Source organism: Penicillium digitatum, chromosome 3 (assembly GCF_016767815.1).
Source record: "Penicillium digitatum chromosome 3, complete sequence".
Lineage (NCBI taxonomy): Eukaryota > Fungi > Ascomycota > Eurotiomycetes > Eurotiales > Aspergillaceae > Penicillium > Penicillium digitatum.
Genome location: NC_089386.1, coordinates 602,144 through 619,048, shown reverse-complemented (window position 1 = coordinate 619,048; position 16,905 = coordinate 602,144). Strand labels below are relative to the sequence as shown.

At 48.9% G+C, this 16,905-nt stretch overlaps 6 protein-coding genes across 6 annotated transcripts; 3 read left to right on the top strand and 3 right to left on the bottom strand.

Moving 5' to 3' along the window:
* Positions 1–51: 51 nt before the first annotated feature.
* Pdw03_7785 (pantetheine-phosphate adenylyltransferase family protein) lies at positions 52–430 on the bottom strand (the record flags this gene model as incomplete). The annotated part of the gene is made up of 3 exons (XM_014677447.2): positions 52–107; positions 168–294; positions 356–430. The coding sequence occupies 3 exons, from the start codon at positions 428–430 to the stop codon at positions 52–54; spliced, it is 258 nt and encodes an 85-aa protein (XP_014532933.2).
* A 2,603-nt stretch (positions 431–3,033) lies between these two features.
* On the top strand, positions 3,034–7,998 carry Pdw03_7784 (AAA family ATPase, putative; the record flags this gene model as incomplete). The annotated part of the gene is made up of 2 exons (XM_014677446.1): positions 3,034–5,047; positions 5,102–7,998. The coding sequence occupies 2 exons, from the start codon at positions 3,034–3,036 to the stop codon at positions 7,996–7,998; spliced, it is 4,911 nt and encodes a 1,636-aa protein (XP_014532932.1).
* A 518-nt stretch (positions 7,999–8,516) lies between these two features.
* Positions 8,517–9,512, top strand: Pdw03_7783 (Translocation protein (Sec66), putative; the record flags this gene model as incomplete). Its single annotated transcript, XM_014677445.1, has 3 exons — positions 8,517–8,622; positions 8,732–9,042; positions 9,141–9,512. The coding sequence occupies 3 exons, from the start codon at positions 8,517–8,519 to the stop codon at positions 9,510–9,512; spliced, it is 789 nt and encodes a 262-aa protein (XP_014532931.1).
* A 775-nt stretch (positions 9,513–10,287) lies between these two features.
* On the bottom strand, positions 10,288–12,867 carry Pdw03_7782 (Pentatricopeptide repeat protein; the record flags this gene model as incomplete). The annotated part of the gene is made up of 1 exon (XM_014677444.1): positions 10,288–12,867. One exon carries the CDS (start codon positions 12,865–12,867, stop codon positions 10,288–10,290), a length of 2,580 nt encoding a protein of 859 aa, XP_014532930.1.
* Positions 12,868–13,035: 168 nt separating this feature from the next.
* Positions 13,036–15,492, top strand: Pdw03_7781 (Origin recognition complex subunit 3, putative; the record flags this gene model as incomplete). Its single annotated transcript, XM_014677443.1, has 8 exons — positions 13,036–13,095; positions 13,152–13,364; positions 13,421–13,494; positions 13,547–13,781; positions 13,832–13,971; positions 14,024–14,297; positions 14,347–14,468; positions 14,517–15,492. 8 exons carry the CDS (start codon positions 13,036–13,038, stop codon positions 15,490–15,492), a joined length of 2,094 nt encoding a protein of 697 aa, XP_014532929.1.
* A 158-nt stretch (positions 15,493–15,650) lies between these two features.
* Pdw03_7780 (Armadillo-like helical) lies at positions 15,651–16,861 on the bottom strand (the record flags this gene model as incomplete). Its single annotated transcript, XM_014677442.1, has 5 exons — positions 15,651–16,282; positions 16,341–16,477; positions 16,532–16,592; positions 16,643–16,762; positions 16,819–16,861. 5 exons carry the CDS (start codon positions 16,859–16,861, stop codon positions 15,651–15,653), a joined length of 993 nt encoding a protein of 330 aa, XP_014532928.1.
* Between the last annotated feature and the right edge of the window lie 44 nt (positions 16,862–16,905).

The window sequence follows — 16,905 nt, the reverse complement described above, 5'->3', positions numbered from 1 at the left end:
ATGAAACATAGTATGGTACAGGTTTCCTTAAGATGTCTCTCAAGATCGGATTCATTTCTGGGTGCTAGTAATCTCCCGGGCCTCTTTCTCTAGCAGGGCCACTTGCTCTGCGAAAAGGGTAAGCAACATCCATAATAGGGTAATGCTTTGATTTTCGTTGGTCTCACCATTCTTTGCCACCTTCGTCTCATCCATCTCCAGCTTCAACCAGGTCCAGTAAAAGACTTGATAGACGAACACGCCCCCTAAGAAAACCTTGGCGAAGGGGCCAGTAAAGGTTCGATATTGATTCATCTAGATGAATAATAAGAACTTTGAATTTTAGTTCTGCAGATTAAAGGAAAACAGTACACACCCCTTCCTTGTATGCACTTGGCTTCTGTGATAGGTTGAATATAGCTTGTGTGGAGGTGAAGGTGCGTCGGCTCATAGGAGCTCGAGCGGATTGAAAAGACATCACAGCCGGTGTCAACCGACGAGCCGATTGTGAAAACATTCAGTGATGTTAAGAAGGTTGCCTTCTTTCTGATATCCGAGGAGGTGAGCGAGGGTGATGTTTGAAGTTCGTGTTCCATTTCGGGCATAGCGGTCTTGGCGTTTATTCCTCAGGTTTCAATTTAGCACATCGTCTCTCGCTGCCATTCTCATAGCTGCCTTTCTCATATAATTATACAGGCTGTACCCGGAACAAGTCGAGATAAATGGTGAGTGCTTATTTTTGAACAGCACACTTCTGTTAGAAATGGGGTTGAAAGAATCCGCTCTTCGGTTACACCCCAGGCCTCGAGTGACTCTTCCAACATTAAAAGGGTGCTTATATCGATCGTCAAGTGGTTGCAAGCCATCTCTTTGATCTAGGTTCGGTTTCTTCCAGTGTTTATGTGAGCTGATCTTTTTGGGTGTCGGCGCTTGACCACTGAATGATGTGATATTTCCATAATGCATAGCGACCAAAGGGGTTGGTAGGTAGGTAACCTGCTGTACATTCACTTCATCTCCAAAACCATTACCTCCAGTATGGCTTGTCAATCAGATTCTTTGTAGATTGAAGCTACCAAAAACCACGGACATATCCTGTGGGCAGGGCAATCCAAATTCATATACAGCAAAGGCAGTAACAGAGCTCGTTGTCAGCTCGATCTTTTCGTAAAGCTTGTCAAAATTGACTACCATGTCGGAGAACTCGCTCAGCATGAGGGATCACTGAGAAAAAAGGGCCGGGCACTTCAAAAAGTGCGAAACACCGACGAAGACGAAGCAGGGCTTCAAAAACTGAACGCAGAGCAAGAGGTGCTCCGGAAGAAATACTGGCACCAGTAGTGGCAGCTCCAAAATTGACAATGCAGCATTCCCAGTGGCCCTATAAAACTGACATATAGATCATTCAGAAGGATCCGACATGGCATAGGCAAAAGGAACTGATCAAGGATTGTGCTGGATGAGGTGATTGCTGCGGTCGTGGCTGTGGGTACTATGAGAAATGTGAGCCTGACACCACTGGGTGCGCATGCTGCTTGAGCTTTCGAGAATGTGAGCTCACTACAACATAAAAGAATAGGATTAGAAACACGCTGAAAGCGACTCTCCAGTGCTCGGATAGAGTTTATCTTCTCACATTGTCGCGCGCTTACATGTTAAGGGACGAGAAGGTCGAAAAGAATACCGAGCATGTTGAGTCGGTGCCAAAGCGGTCTAAATGGAGGAAAAATTGTAGGAAGTAGATGACTACCTGTGAAATGATGCCTGTGACACTTTTTTACTTAAAGTTGAAGATTTAGCGGTACACATATGATAGACACACATATACATGTAATCAAAGGACTCCGCTCCTACTTGAAAAAGACCTGCTCAGAAAAAGAAGAATCCCACCATTGTTATTTCATGCCATGATGGTGACGCAAGAGGCCTTGCCAAGGTATACATTAGAGAGTCTTCATGGGCTTCATAGGTACTCTAGTGCAACAGGAGTAAAGTAAAATTAACTATAATGTCAATTTATCAAGTTATGAGATCCAGAACAAGACAAACTGTATTAGAAAGAGGACAAAATATTCCTTCTTGGCTTGAATTGGATTAGATGAGTATTGTCCAGATGTCTTCAGGGCAGCACGAGCCACTGCTGAGTCATCGGCACATGATATCAGGTCCGGTCAAAGGCGTCGCAGAAAAAAGATAACTCAAAGGAAAAAACAAAAGGCCCTATTCTCGTCTTCTTCATGTCCCAAATTGCCTTCTGACACCTTCCTGTCATCATTGTATCATGACATTCCCTCACACCCCCAGCAACCCTGCAAGTGCCGTATCAGGGCATCAAAATGGCCGAAAGAATCCATTTAGCTATTTGAAGGGGAGAATGGAGCACTACAATAGCTCGATTCATTGGGAACTTGATTCATGGGCTGAAGGGTGACAATGGCTATTGAAGCAATTCCCCCCATTGAGGGTGGCACGTGCGCTTTGTTGACTAATTGGTGCGCCACACTAAATGGCTGATGCATTCAGGCTGTCCGCCCCAATGAGCGCGAGTCCTTTCCGCCCTTCTTCCCTGAAGTCTTTGTTCCTCGAGTTCCCATCGTTTGCTTCGTTCTTTTACTTTCAACAACCCTTCCTGTGTACTGCGCTTGTCTTGGTGGCTGATAGCTTTACAACACATTTGTTTTCCCACGCGTTCCCGAGTCCGTGAGACCCTTCCACCTCTGTCCCAATTGCGCTCCACCACCGACCCGTCTCCGCTAACACATTGAACAGCAATTGTCGGGAAAAAAGTGCCAAGGTTATTGCTGTGACGGAACAATTTTTTTCTTTCGATCGAGTGGTCCGGCTGTTGCTGGCGACTACTGAATCATTCGTAAGTGTTGTCCTGCCCGCATCGCGCAACGTTGGCAATCTGCCTTTTTAACCTCTTTGTATCTCCCTTGTTATCTGGGAATTTAGCCTACTTGGCTGTATCCTCATTGTAATTCTCAAATTGGAGCGTTTCATGCTGACTTTGTGTGTTCAAAGTGATCGCTGAATCACTCGCAAAACTGCGCCATGGCTCGTAGCGCAAAGCGTACTTTGGACGAGGTTGCCAACAAGTCTGACTCTGACGACGAGGACTATAGCGATCACGCTCACTACTCACGTTCGACCGGCCGGAAGTCGAGGCCCAGCCCCAAGAAAAAGTCGCGACGGGCCCCCAAGAAGAGACGGCGCGGCTCAGACGACGATGGTCTCACATCGGACGAGGAAGAGCTGTCCGAGGAATCCGACTTCGATGAGACGGAAGAAGAATCGGAGGGGGAAGAAGTTGAACGCAATGTCAGAGGAACGGCACGTCGACGAACCACCCAGAGCCGTCGTCCACACTATGAGGAACCAGATTCGGAGGAAGAGCTGCTCAACGATGATGGTGACAATGAGACTCGAGATCCTCCACGCAAGAGCACCGTCATCAAGTTGAAACTTCCGCCCAACTATTTGGCTTTTTCTAAACGTGTAACCCGCCGTAACCGTGACGCTTCAGAGGATATCTACGCCCTTACCAACTCTGGTCGTCATGTACAAACCGTTGAACGAGGTACACGTACTCCAGAAGCCGAAATTCCATCACCATCTCGCCGCATTGCCCGAGTCGACCGCATGGCCAAGCGCACGGTTATCGATGAAGAGGATGAAGACGCCGAAGGACAAGATGATGTCGAGGATGTTATCAACGAAACGACTATTCTGGGTTCGCAAATGGAGGTACTGGAAAGTGATGGTCCTCAAGGCGGCGCTGAAGGTGATACATTGCCAGTGAATGATGGAGACCACGACGCAATTGACGAAGACATGCCAGATGAAGACGTGGTCCCCGAATCAGAAAATGGCGATGCGAAGAATGACCACTCCGAACAGACCGATGAACTCCCAACAACTCGGCGACGAGGCAGGCTCTCCCACGAGCAACCTCAGGAGGAGAGTGCCACGCAGGATGCAGAGACAAATGAAGAATCGCAGCTACGCCGATCCAGCCGTAAGCAGCCGCCTCGAAGCTCGCAGCGGAAAAGCAAAAACGAAGAAAGTGATTTCGAGCCAGAGGAGGAGCCATCAAATGATGAGGAGGATGACTCGGAGCCTGATTCGCAAGCTTCTCCTCGCAAAGAAATTCAAGCTCACGAAGAAGCCGAGGATAGCTCTGCCAGTCGGCGCCCTGGTCTACGCCAACGGCCTTCTCGAACTCGTGCACCCTCAGAGGAGGCAGAAGAACTCGCCGAAGAATTGGAAGACCTCACTGGACGTGCCCGTCGCCGTGCGAAACAAACGGTTGCGTACGAGAAACCGCGTCGCAATCGAAAGGACGTTGATTATCGCATCATCCGACCCGAAATACTTCAGCCTAACGAAGATACCGACAACGAAGTTACAGGTTCTCCGTCCCGGCGTGGTCGTGCAGGTGGAGGCTGGCAGCGTACTTTGTTCTCCACGTTGGGCCCATTCGGTGGTGGTGGAAATTCAGCAATTCTCGGTGTTCCTGGTGGCCCTACTGCAGTCGGAGGAGCAGACAGCGATAGCAGTGATGACGAAGGTGCCCAACAGCCAAATCGTGCTCCTGGTCTTGGTGTTGCAGCTACTCACAACCAGTCAGCTGACCCTGGTCAGAACTCGGCTGGAACACCTGCAAACCTTGGCAAGTTCAATAACAAACAGGCTTTGGCTGATGCGGATCCCCTGGGGGTTGACATGAATGTTAATTTTGACCATGTTGGTGGTTTGCAAGGACATATTGACCAGTTGAAGGAAATGGTTTCTTTGCCGCTACTCTACCCGGAAATCTTCCAGCGTTTTAAGATCACTCCTCCTCGCGGCGTTTTATTCCACGGTCCTCCCGGTACTGGAAAGACGCTCATGGCTCGTGCTTTGGCCAACAGCGTCAGTTCAGAAGGACGCAAGGTCACATTCTACATGAGAAAGGGTGCGGATGCATTGAGCAAATGGGTCGGTGAGGCCGAGCGACAACTTCGGCTTCTTTTCGAAGAAGCCCGCAAGAACCAGCCTAGCATCATCTTTTTCGATGAGATTGACGGTAAGACTTGCCACTCTGGACGAATAGTTGACGATCGCTAATGTTATATACCAGGTTTGGCTCCCGTGAGATCCAGCAAACAAGAACAAATCCATGCCTCAATTGTATCGACCCTCCTTGCATTGATGGACGGCATGGATGGTCGTGGTCAGGTGGTAGTTATCGGTGCTACCAATCGACCTGACTCTGTTGATCCTGCTCTTCGCCGCCCCGGTCGTTTTGACCGTGAATTTTATTTCTCGCTGCCCAATATCGAGGCACGTCGAGCTATTCTTGACATCCACACCAAGGAATGGGATCCCCCTCTTCCAAGCAAAATTAAAGATGAACTGGCCGATTTGACCAAGGGTTACGGTGGTGCTGACTTGCGAGCGCTTTGTACCGAGGCCGCAATTAATGCTGTGCAAAGAAGATACCCCCAAATCTACAAATCAGATCAAAAGCTCGTGATTGATCCGAAGACAATCGATGTCGCCCCCAAAGATTTCATGATGGCAATCAAGAAGATGGTGCCGTCTTCTGAGCGGTCTACCGCATCTGGCGCGACTGCCCTACCTCCGAACATTGAACCCCTGCTTCGTCATCCATTATCCGAAATCAAATCTTTGCTGTCCGAGATTCTTCCACAGCGAAAGAAACTTACTGCTCTTGAGGAGGCTCAATATGAGGAGCCCGATGATGGTGCAGGCTTCACCCGAGAGCTCCTTTTGCAAGAATTTGATCGTTCGCGTGTCTTCCGACCCCGACTGCTCCTTCGGGGCCCCCACGGCATGGGCCAGCAATACCTCGCGGCCGCGCTACTGCATGTGTTTGAGGGCCTGCATGTGCAGGCCTTCGATCTCCCCACTTTGCTGAGTGACTCAACCCGCTCCCCAGAGGCAGCCGTAATCCAGCTATTTACGGAGGTCAAGCGACACAAGCCGAGTGTGATTTACATTCCCAACATTCAACTGTGGTTCCAGACTGTCGGACCCACTGTGATTTCTACCTTAATGAGTCTTTTGCGGTCGATACCACCTTCTGATCCAGTTCTTTTGCTTGGTGTTCTTGAATCACAAGAGGAGGAAGTGGATGATAGTCTACTGAAGAACATGTTCGGGTTTTCCAAGAAGAACCTGTATGATCTTACTGCTCCAAATCAAGATGCGCGTCGTGAATTCTTCAGCAAAATCATTGGGTTCGTGAAAACTCCCCCGAAAGGATTCCCGAACCCTGAAAATCGCAAACTTCGCCAGCTGGAACAGTTGAAAATCGCGCCACCTCCGCCTCCCAAGCCCGAGGTAGAACTCACTAAGGAGGAGATCAAGGCTCAGAGGAAGAAAGATTACATTTCATTGAATCTTTTGAAAACCCGAATCCAACCTATCATGGATCAGGTCAAGAGATACAAGCGTTTCAGGTCGGGCGTGATCGATGAATCTCAAATTCGATACTTGTGGGAGGAAGAAAATCCCAATATTGTTACCAGTGATCTTCCCCCGGATCAGCAAAACACCTTCCGGCCTTATGAGAAAGCGTACGACAAACATGGTGTGTTAGGTCTCCGTGAAACTGCCACTGGGAAGTTCTACTACAACTTGGAGATCGTGACAATCGAAAAACGTCTTGCAAATGGATACTACAAACGTGCCATCGACTTTGTGGCAGATATCAAGCGAATGGTCAAAGATGCTCGTCAGACCGGTGACCCGGAACGCATATTGCGGTCAAGTGAACTTTTGACTAATGTTGAAGTTGATATCGCCGGTGTTCTTGTAGCCGAACCAGCTCTCATGGCAGAATGTGAACAGGTCTATCTGCGTGAGATGGCTCGTGAAAAGGAGGCCGCGGCGCGTGAGAAACGTACCCAGGCGGAGAACGCAGCTCCTCCCATTGCTGAGCATGATAACGTGTCGCACAGCAACACTGAGTCGGACCTATTGACTGGGCCAATTCAACTCGGCGAAATGTTCCCCGACAATGGGGATCATAGAAAAGCAGCTTTGCGCCCCGTGACCCCCATGTCCCAGTTCAAGAGTTTCGCCAATGGAGATCATCACGGCAGTGGTTCGGGTCTCAATGGCTTTGGTTCCCATGCTGTCGGCGCGAGCAATGGTACCCATGGAGATGGAGACGGCGATATTTTCATGTCCAATTCGGATGATCTATCAGGTAGCAAGGACACACAGGGAAGCTCATTCGGGCCATCTGCTCAGCCGAGGCCTCCTTATTCTCACACTGCACCTTCTCAGCAGATTCGTCGAGAATCTGGTCTTTCCAGCTTCTCTCAGCGGGGCCCCATGACTCCAATGGCTCCGGGATCTCAGCCAGCTGATTACACCAATGAAGCATCCACTACTCAGACGACTTCTGATAAGAAGTCCTCTGAGCATCTGTCGAATCAAAACTACCACACTCAAAGCCCTCATGTCTCAAGAATCGAATACCCCGACCTTACTCAATACCCCGATCGCGTGTCGCAGGAAGACCACCTGCCCGACACGCAGCAAAACGACAGCAGCCAGCCTTCTACCAATCTCCGGGACTCTTTGCTTAGCAACACAGACACCCAGGAAAACAGTGGTTTGAACGGAAGCCAGTCGCAGTCGAAGCCACAACCTCCACTGTTCGATGCACCCAACATGCCAGCAACCAATTCTTCGGCTAACTTGCAGTCGATCCTGAGCGAGAAAAGCCATGAGCCATTCGTCCTCGATCTTGAGGTTGTTGAGCGTCTGCACACGCAGCTAACCTTGTCAACCAGCGGATTCTCAGTGGAGCAGTTGGAGCAAATCAACACCAATCTGATGGACTACGTGTGGCACATGCGCGGAGAATGGAACCGTACACGCGTCGTTGATGGTCTCGGTAAAAAATACAACGCAGTCCTAGAGGACATGCAGGACATGCAGGAGATCGGGCCCATCAGCCAACAGACAAAAAATATCCTGGCCAACCTGAGTTTCCAGTGAGAGCTGACTGATGGGTATTTCATACTTTCACCCCTTTCTTTTTTTTTGTCCCTTTTCTTACTTTGTCAATATCTTGACTTGTTTCATATTCCCCTTTGATCTGGCGATGGTTGTTTCTGTGTTCTTTCCTTTTTTTTGCGGCGAGATGGATGGATAGTTGGAGCAAATGTGAGAATTACCCAAATTTCTTAATTGTCTATGCACAAGCTAGTTCATGTGGGTTACTTGACATGAGAAATAGATGCAGACTATCCGAATATAGTCTAAACTGCTGTGTCTCTTCGTAATTGTAAATCTTGAACTCCTGCAAGTTCTAAACTTTTATACTTGGGAGTGAACATGTGACGTGACCCACTAAACACCCTGGCCTTTCGAGCTTGACCACATCTCACACTTCAGGACCCTTTTTTTCTTGATTTCACCTTCACACTCGTAAATGACAGTTTGACCATTTACATCTCATTTTCTTTCTCGGACCTTCAATCCCTACAACCTACCCCAAAAGCCACATCGCCGCAATGTTGGACGTGGACTGGCTCAGTCTTGCCGTCCCAATTGCCTACCTAGGCATCCTCTTAGGATCGCTTGCCACATTCTCCTCCCTCTACCGCAAGCGCAAGTCCCGTACGTGAAAAGTTCTTAGAAAACTTCGAGCTCTCAACGTCCAACCATTCGTGCACCGATATGTCCAACTGTCCTTGAAGGCTAACAGATGATTTGTGAATCGTTATAGACAAGGCATCATCTCTAGAGCCATGGTTCCCAGCCCACATTCAGCGCGATATCTACTTCTCTCTCCTCCACCTTGAACCCTCAGCAACCTCCACAAAAGAGAAGAAGGCTCCCGCTATCCCAGACTCTATTTTCAAGGCTTCTCTTCTCCGTCGCGCAGCCGAAGACATCCATCGTATCATGACACTGCGCAGCCAGAAGCAAGCTCTCACAACACTTGTTCAACGCGGTAGTGTCGGTGATGATCTCTGGCAGCGATTCCAGCGTGCGGAGAAGGAGATGGAAGATGAGGTTAAGGACGTGGTTTCGGAGGTATGATCAGCTCCGCGCTCCGTTGCCAAACAGACAATTGTTCCCGGCGAACAAATGACTGCATCTTCTTTTGTGCTTTGTTAATCAAAATCGAACAGGCAAACGCCTATGTTCCCGGCTGGGGCCAGACTATCTTCCAGTCCGCGAACGAAATGATGAATAACGATATGTACCGCAAGCGCATGAATGATCAACAAACGAGATTGGAAGAGGAGCGCCAGTGGTGGAACAAGAAGAAGATGAGTATCCAGGAGGCATTCATGAAGGAGTTGAATGAGGGCTCGGTTGCTTCTACCCACGAGGCCAAGACTACCGAAACCACGGCTCAGTCCCTTGAGGCCGCATCCATAACCCCTGCTGCCGGAAGTTCTGTCCAGGGCAGTGATGACGATGCTGTTCTTGTTGATGCCGAAACCTCGAATGTGCCTGGTTCTCCGCCAAGCGCAGATAAGAAGGCCATGGGCAACTAGACAAAAATAGTTTTCTTTTTTTCTGTTAATTGTACTTTTATCTGCGGTTCAGAATACACTCTCATTGCTAGTTTTTTTCGGCTACGGGGTTTGCATGAATTACAATTCGATACCTGTTATCTCACGGGTAAAGTTACGATGCTCAGAAAACCTATCAATGTGCCAATATCAACCTTTTTATCCTAAAACACCCATAGTACAACTTCAGGAGCCCGGCATATGTATGGCTGTATACATGGGGGCAACACGTTAGGAAGTATCGTACCGGCCTGAATATTGCCAGCTTCTATGTGGAGATATTCAAGTGCAAGTAGGAGATGCCATACACTCAACTTCGCCAAATTTTTCGGAAGTGTTTCGGCTGCGAGTCAAGTTCGAAGCTTAGATAGACTGATGCGTAGAGGCTGGTGCTCGATGCACTGATGGAGTCCTTTTGCGATCTGAAAGCTGTCCAACGCCGTTCGAACAAGCATAGCGCCATCATGGGATGCGCTCGATGATACGGTAAAGAAGGCAATCCACTAAGCTTAAGATAATGGGAAGGGTAGAGAGGCTCAACAAAATTCAGACCAGAAATACGGTAGAGAGGGTAGACCTCGACTAGAAGTACATTTCCACACACAAAATGATATACACAACCCTAATTTGGCCCAAAAATAAACTCTGAAACCCTCAAACGCCGTGAGTTCCCAAATGCAATGGAGATACCCAAAAAAAACTACAGCAACATTGGAATATTGGAACAGCTCGGTGACTGACATGTTTACATGATCAATTACAGAAGCTTGCTATCGTCTACCCCTAGGGGCGCCCCAAAGTCGATATTTTCGACCAACATCTCCTTTGCCGCTATCTCGAGTTTGTTTTCGACTTGAACTGGATCCAAGTCATCTGCTCGACTCATTACGATCCGAAGTAGACTAGCCATGATCTCCAGTTGATACTGTTCCATCTCCCGTGGATCCAGCTGTTCAAGACTCAACCCTTGCAATCGCAGGTATTCAGCTTTGCGGTCACCCAACAGTTCTAGCAAGCGGCTGACTTGGCCAATATTTTCCTTGCTTCGTGGCGTCGAAGACAAGCGGCGAAGGCGCCGTTTGGGAGTGTCGGCCGGTACACCAGCCAGTCGCGCAATCTGAAGGACTATCATGCGAGCGGTGGTTTCATCAGGTGCGAAGCCGAAAGCTGAATGCATCGAGTGTAGGACGACCAATGTGCCGGAGAGGTCTTTGGATAGACAGAAACATCGTACAATCTGCTCAAATAGAGCTCTAGGAATCTGCGCTTGGGTTTTTTGTTGGGCGCGAGGAGATAGCCGGGAGTACCAGGACATCATGTTTGCATAGAGCTGACGTGCTGATGGAAAGCCCGCATCGAAGGCAGTACGCCCGCGGTCGTATTGGAGCTTGGCACAGTCCCAAAGGCAGGCATATGTTTCCACATCGGGCCGAACGGTGGTAGACATTGTCTGGAACTTGGTCCAAAGATTTTTCACGTCTTGCTTTCGGAGCTCTGCGTAGAGAAGGTGGTTCATGAAGTAAGAGTTTGGCTTGATATGTGCATCCCCAAGACATTTGGCTAAGTATTTAACCATGTCGTCGTCACCTCGTCGCGTGTAATGAAGAAGAAGGATAGAGAAGGTCTCGATGCTCGCAGGCGGAACCTCTCTCTGCATAAACTGGGGCATGCGTACAGACTGAGTCTCCTCAGAACTGACTCGAAGCTGAGGGGTATTCTCGGCTGGTTGGTATCGCCTCCACATAATATCAATGCGCTTCTGGATCATGGCCCAGCCAAGTCGCTCTGCCTTGTCGCGTGCACTTGTATTCCCGTCACGGAGCCAGCCCGCAATAATTCCATTTAAGTGCTTGCTATCAGGCTTGACACACCGCTCATACATAAGTTCAATGACCAGAGCAGCAGAGTCGACCTCGCCCATACCAATGAGCTTCTTCATCCAACTTGCATAGAAGAACCGATTCTGGAACTGCCGAGGCAACACCTTAAGCGCAGACAAAGAGACCTTGTTAACTTCGTTTTCGTTGATGCTCGATGCATGAAGATTACCTGCCAGACCCAACGCGGCTTTGTACAAAGCGGTTGAATCGTTGGCCGGGTCTTTGCCAGTCACCATCATATCCTTGAAGATTGCAACTGCTGTGTCCAATCGACCAGCCGTGAGAAGGGCAATGCTGATTTGATCATAGTCTTCCATGTTCATATCTGCGCCCAAGAGTGTCTTCAGCTGCAGATAAAGTGCCCAAGCCTTTACTTCAGCTTCCTTTCCGGGCAGCCTTCCCCATGCTGTGATGACAGGAATGAGCACACGCGGCTGACGAGTTCGGTCGTTTGCCAGGAAAGCCAAAGCAATATCTTGAGCTCGTTGTGGGTTGTTGTCTGCAGCAAATAATCGTACTCCAAGCTTCCAGTATTCTTCTAAATCCTCCTTCTTCTGCGACAGCTCTGCTTGATATGCCTCCCATTGCTCCAGCGCAAGGTTGGTGGAGCCACTTTCGTGCAGAGTTGTGATATAAAACAGGATTTGAGAGGTGGCCAGTTCTTGGCCGATAGATTTAGCGTCCTGGACCAGGATTTGCAAATGTGTTGAGCGTGTAGCCTGGTCGGATTCTCCGATTGCTTGTGCATCCCAAATGATTTCGAGTGTCCTTTCGGGCATTAAAGTTAAAAATTCTGGGATAGTCTGCTTGCATCGTCGGTACCACTTCCATAAGTCTTGTCGAGCCCGCTCGTCGGACATCTTTCCTTGGAGTTGTCGTAGGGAATTTTTGAATTTTATAGCGTGAGGATGAGATTCCACCCCTGCACGCTTTGCTACCGCAAATCGTCTGGCAGTTAGCCTTCGCCGACTCCTGACGCCATCCTCCCAATTCTCTTCTTCCATCGCGAGGCCTTCAAACTCCTCTCGGAGCATTTCATCAAGCTCTTTGTCGAAAACTTGATCCAGCCCAGGCTCGTCTGCGGGCTTGGGATTTTCCTCGTCAAATTTTCTCAGAGCTTCTAGGGCGACCTTGCGGTCCTCTTCTGGCAAACTCTTGATGAAAGGGCTATTGGGAGAGAAAGGTCCCTCCTCCAAAAACTTCAACTCATCCTGGAGCTTTGCGAGCTCCTTTTTGACCTCATCTCGCTCCTCATTATCTTCGGCTTCTGGATCGATTCTGCGTCGTGCTTTGCTCTCAGAGGATTCTTGTTCGTAGAATGTGACTTTGTCGTTCTGTCCGCCAAAATTAAGACGCCGCGGAGTTACGGCGGAGAAGGCCCGGTGTGGAGCGCGTGTCGATGGGCTGCGGGCCACATGCTGACACCATCGGGCTCCTTGAATAGCCTGGCGCAGCATGAAGTCTGAAGTCAATCGGTCATCGAATGCGACTGGAAAAGTTGAAGAAGTGAAAAGATGCAAGTTCGGAAGAGAACCAATTATCTCCTGATTAGGTTTAGCGCCTTGTCGCGCTTCCGCCCTTGAAGTCATCCCCATTGCGACAACCAAGTTCTTCCGAGCAGCAGCATGGATGCTGATAGACTGAACGATGCCTTGGGCTTGGCAAATGACAAGTCCCAAAACCTGGTTTGTCTTGAGATCTAATGTGACCCTTGGGGTTGCGCGCTAACGAATCATCGCAGGGTGCGTACATCTACCAACCGCCCAAATGTGGAAAATCAGCAGGCGAGCGACCTTTGAAGCGCCGCAAATTCTCGTCAACCGCCGGCAAGGACGAAAAGGTTGATCTACAGAGCTTTGTGCCCCTTTTGAGCGGAGACGAGACCCCTGAGTCCACCCAATTGCGATATGATGCCTACCAGGAGCTCTGGTTGAACCAAGAGCACAAGATCCAGGTCAGTCAGGCAATTGATGGGCGGAAATAGCGATAACTTACTCACCAGAATTTAAGAACATCCTTGATGATGTCGATGCTGGAGTTTTGACGGATGTGTCGTCCTTTGTAACAGAGTCCTCACCTCAGACGTGCGTCCCTACCCCATTGCGATCCACGAACGTGCTTTAACTAGGGCTTTAGATGCGATGGATGTATTCCTACTGCTTTGGTGACAGTTGGTTCAAATGTGTCCTCGCTCAGCAGATTGCTTTCACGGCTTAATGGTCAGTTGATATCGACCAAAGAAGGCAGTGTCGTGGTGTTGGAATCAGGCGATGCTCCCAATTTGAAAACAACGTTGAAGAACATCATTCGAGCTGCTGTAACAAATACAGATGGCAATGATGGATATCAAAAGTTCCTCACAGATCGTGCAGTATGTGATCGCATCAAAAACATCGGGTTGTTGTACTAACCTTTCACCAGGGTCCCCGACTTCTTGGTTACGATCTAGACCTTCTTCACGACTATGTGCAGAGAAAGGGGACCAACAAATTGGTTCTAGCTCTACGAGATAGCGAGGCTTTTGACCCTGGCCTTTTGACCGATCTTTTGTCTCTATTCAAGTGCGGTTGACATTCCAGACTTTGGTCGATCTCCTAACTTATTTTCTACTAGATCGTGGCTTGACCGTATACCATTCATAGTACTATTGGGTATCTCTACTTCGGTAGAGCTTTTCGAAGGTAGACTGCCTCGCTCATGTGTTGCTCTTCTCCAAGGAAAGCATTTTGAGGTCCAAGAGGCCGGCAACTGTGTCGACCGCATCTATGAATCTCTCCAGACCAATCCAGAAACCAGCCTCTGGCTGGGTCGTAACGTTACCAGCACTCTGTTTGAGAACACAAATGACTATTTCCAAAGTCCGGAGGCGTTCAGTCGCATGGTCAAGGTGAGAATCATCCCTAATGGCATCAAAAACAGATATCTAATTCATTCAGTATGCATACATGTCTCATTTCTTCGCAAATCCTCTGGCAGTACTATTAGCCAACCCAGATTCGACGATTCTCGCCCAAAATAAGCTTTGTGAGGCCGTCAGAAACCTGCCATCATTCCGAATGTAGGTGTTTCCGACTCTCAAGTTGCATATCAACTAAGACGATTAAAGGTTCTGCGAGGATTTGGTCGAAGAAGGCTCCATCAAGCAAGTCCGAGATATGCTAGAAGATGACGAATATCTTATTCAAGAGACGCCCAAGTACCTGGATGCAAACCAGCAAAGAATGCGAAACATATTCCAGGCAGTGCGCATAGTACATATTTGCCTTCAGTACACACAGCATGCGAGAAAAACCAATGTGTCGGACCTTTCCATTCGCGCACTTTCTGGTGAACTATCCGATTCCACTATTGTGGACGAAATGGTTGCCACGGCGAAGACTCTAGATTCTGACAAACTGGATGAGCTCCTTGTGCGTCTCCAGGGGATTCTTATTAGTCCGGAGGCCGAAGCAATCCAAGAAGATCTCAGGACTTTGTTGGAAACGTGCTCGGACTCCGGTCCATTGCGCAGTGGATACAATATCAACAGCACCGTCACAAAAACAACAGTCGTCCAGCAGCGTATCCGGCTAAGCAAGGGGCAAGCTGATCTCTCGGAACAAGCTGTGGAATATACAAACATTGTCGACCGATTGGTTGCTCTTTTGCAAGTGCATCTCACAGAAACCCTTATCGACCCACAAGATCTGTTTCTACACGAAGCCTTCTTGTTTGATCTGCGAAATCCAATCAAGGAGACTTTTGCCCCTCGGCCGCGCTTTGCAATCGAGCGCGCCCTAGCTACTCCCTTTGATTACCTGCTTTCCTCGTCAGATGTCACTATGACCAAGGTCTCGGCCAAGCAACCTGCCACCGCAATCCTTTATCAGTTGTACCTTGATTCAGGCGCTCTGGTGAATATTCATGATCTCTGGCAGGCTTTCTATGGTGTATTTGAAACCGAAGAGGCTGATGGCTGCGATGACCGAGCCGTAATGTCTTTGTTCTATGGCGCTCTCTCGGAATTGAAGGCGTTCGGTGTGATCAAGAACAGTCGGAAGAAGACTGATCATTTGGCCAAATCAGCATGGATGGGGCTTTAGTTTTAAATTGAGGTTCAATCAAAATTCATTGCATATCACGTTTCTGGAATGGGGTATCATGGACATAAAGTTACAGTAGCTGACGAGCTAGTTTTGAGACTTGGTTGTCTGGTGATGCAGACACGTTGAAGATCATGAAGAGCACGAATTCACCGTGATCAATCAATGGGTCGTTGGATTATGTCGTCATTTCCAATTGGCCGTTCACCGTCACTCAAAACCATAGCTTCTCTCCTGCGGCGACGAAGTGCTTGCTCGTCGGCACTCCCCTCCTGAAGTCTGCGCGAAGGAGTTCGTCCAAAGGAGCCTCCTACCTCATCCGCATCTACCATCCATACATCACTGTCCGCGTCATCCTCATCGTCGTGGTCATTTTCTTCAATCATGCTGCCCATCAGGCCATGTTTCCGCAGCTGCTTGATCCCATCCGGGTGCGAGGAAAGCGCGCTGAAAATCGCGCTCATGACTACATCATCTGACCACCATGTTTTCATGAGAATTACCACGTCCCGCCGGCGAGAAGGCTCGGCTATTGCACATGGGAATGGATATCTGCAGAGCCATCGACTGATGATCCCCGCTTCCAGTGCGTCGGGTATGTTCTCTGGCAACAAGACATTCAGAATGTTCAACGCCTTCCTCTCTCCGATCGGCCGGGTCTTTGGCAAGATGGGCGAATTAGTCGTAGATGTCTTCTCTAAGTGCTCTTCTAGTAAGTTGCAAAGGCAGTTGATAATGGCAGTAAATGTGGGTACGTCGGCGAGTCGAGTGCAAACTGAGGTTCGAGTGACTGTAGAATAAAATAAACATCCATATACTGTCAATATGGGGCAAATCGGGTGGCATACGGGCTCGGTTTGAAACTAGGAAGTTCATTGCATTTAGAGCTCGCCGTTGGTGAATTTTGTTTCTAGATGCCAGTTCCTCCAATAGTAAGTCACGAGCATCTCCCTTGGTAGATCGTTCCGAAATTATGCGCAAAGCCCTGGAAAATTAGCCGACGCACAAAGCAGTTCATAATAGCATTGTCAAAGCGTACGCAGCTCGGAGGTCATGGCTTGTGCTTTGAGAAAGCTTCAAGAGGGTGTCTAACTTGAGAGCTTTAGGGTTTGTTAGTACTGTAAGATATTTAATTTAGAGCTTTGCGCACCTTCTTCAGTTCCCTCGCTGATGATCTTGTCTTCCTTCTCAACATGTTTGATTTCTGTAAGGTCGACGACTTGGCGGAGGTCTCTGGCGATGCCGCGGACAGCAAAGAACAGTGAGACGCCTAGATAAGTTAATCATCCGAGCCTAACTCAACTGTTCAAGCAAATGCGTCCATACCCAGGCATAGCCATAGCACACCATCCCCTGAAAAGGGAGCCATAGTGGTTGTGAGGGTTGGAGAGATGCGGAGAACACAATCGGCAG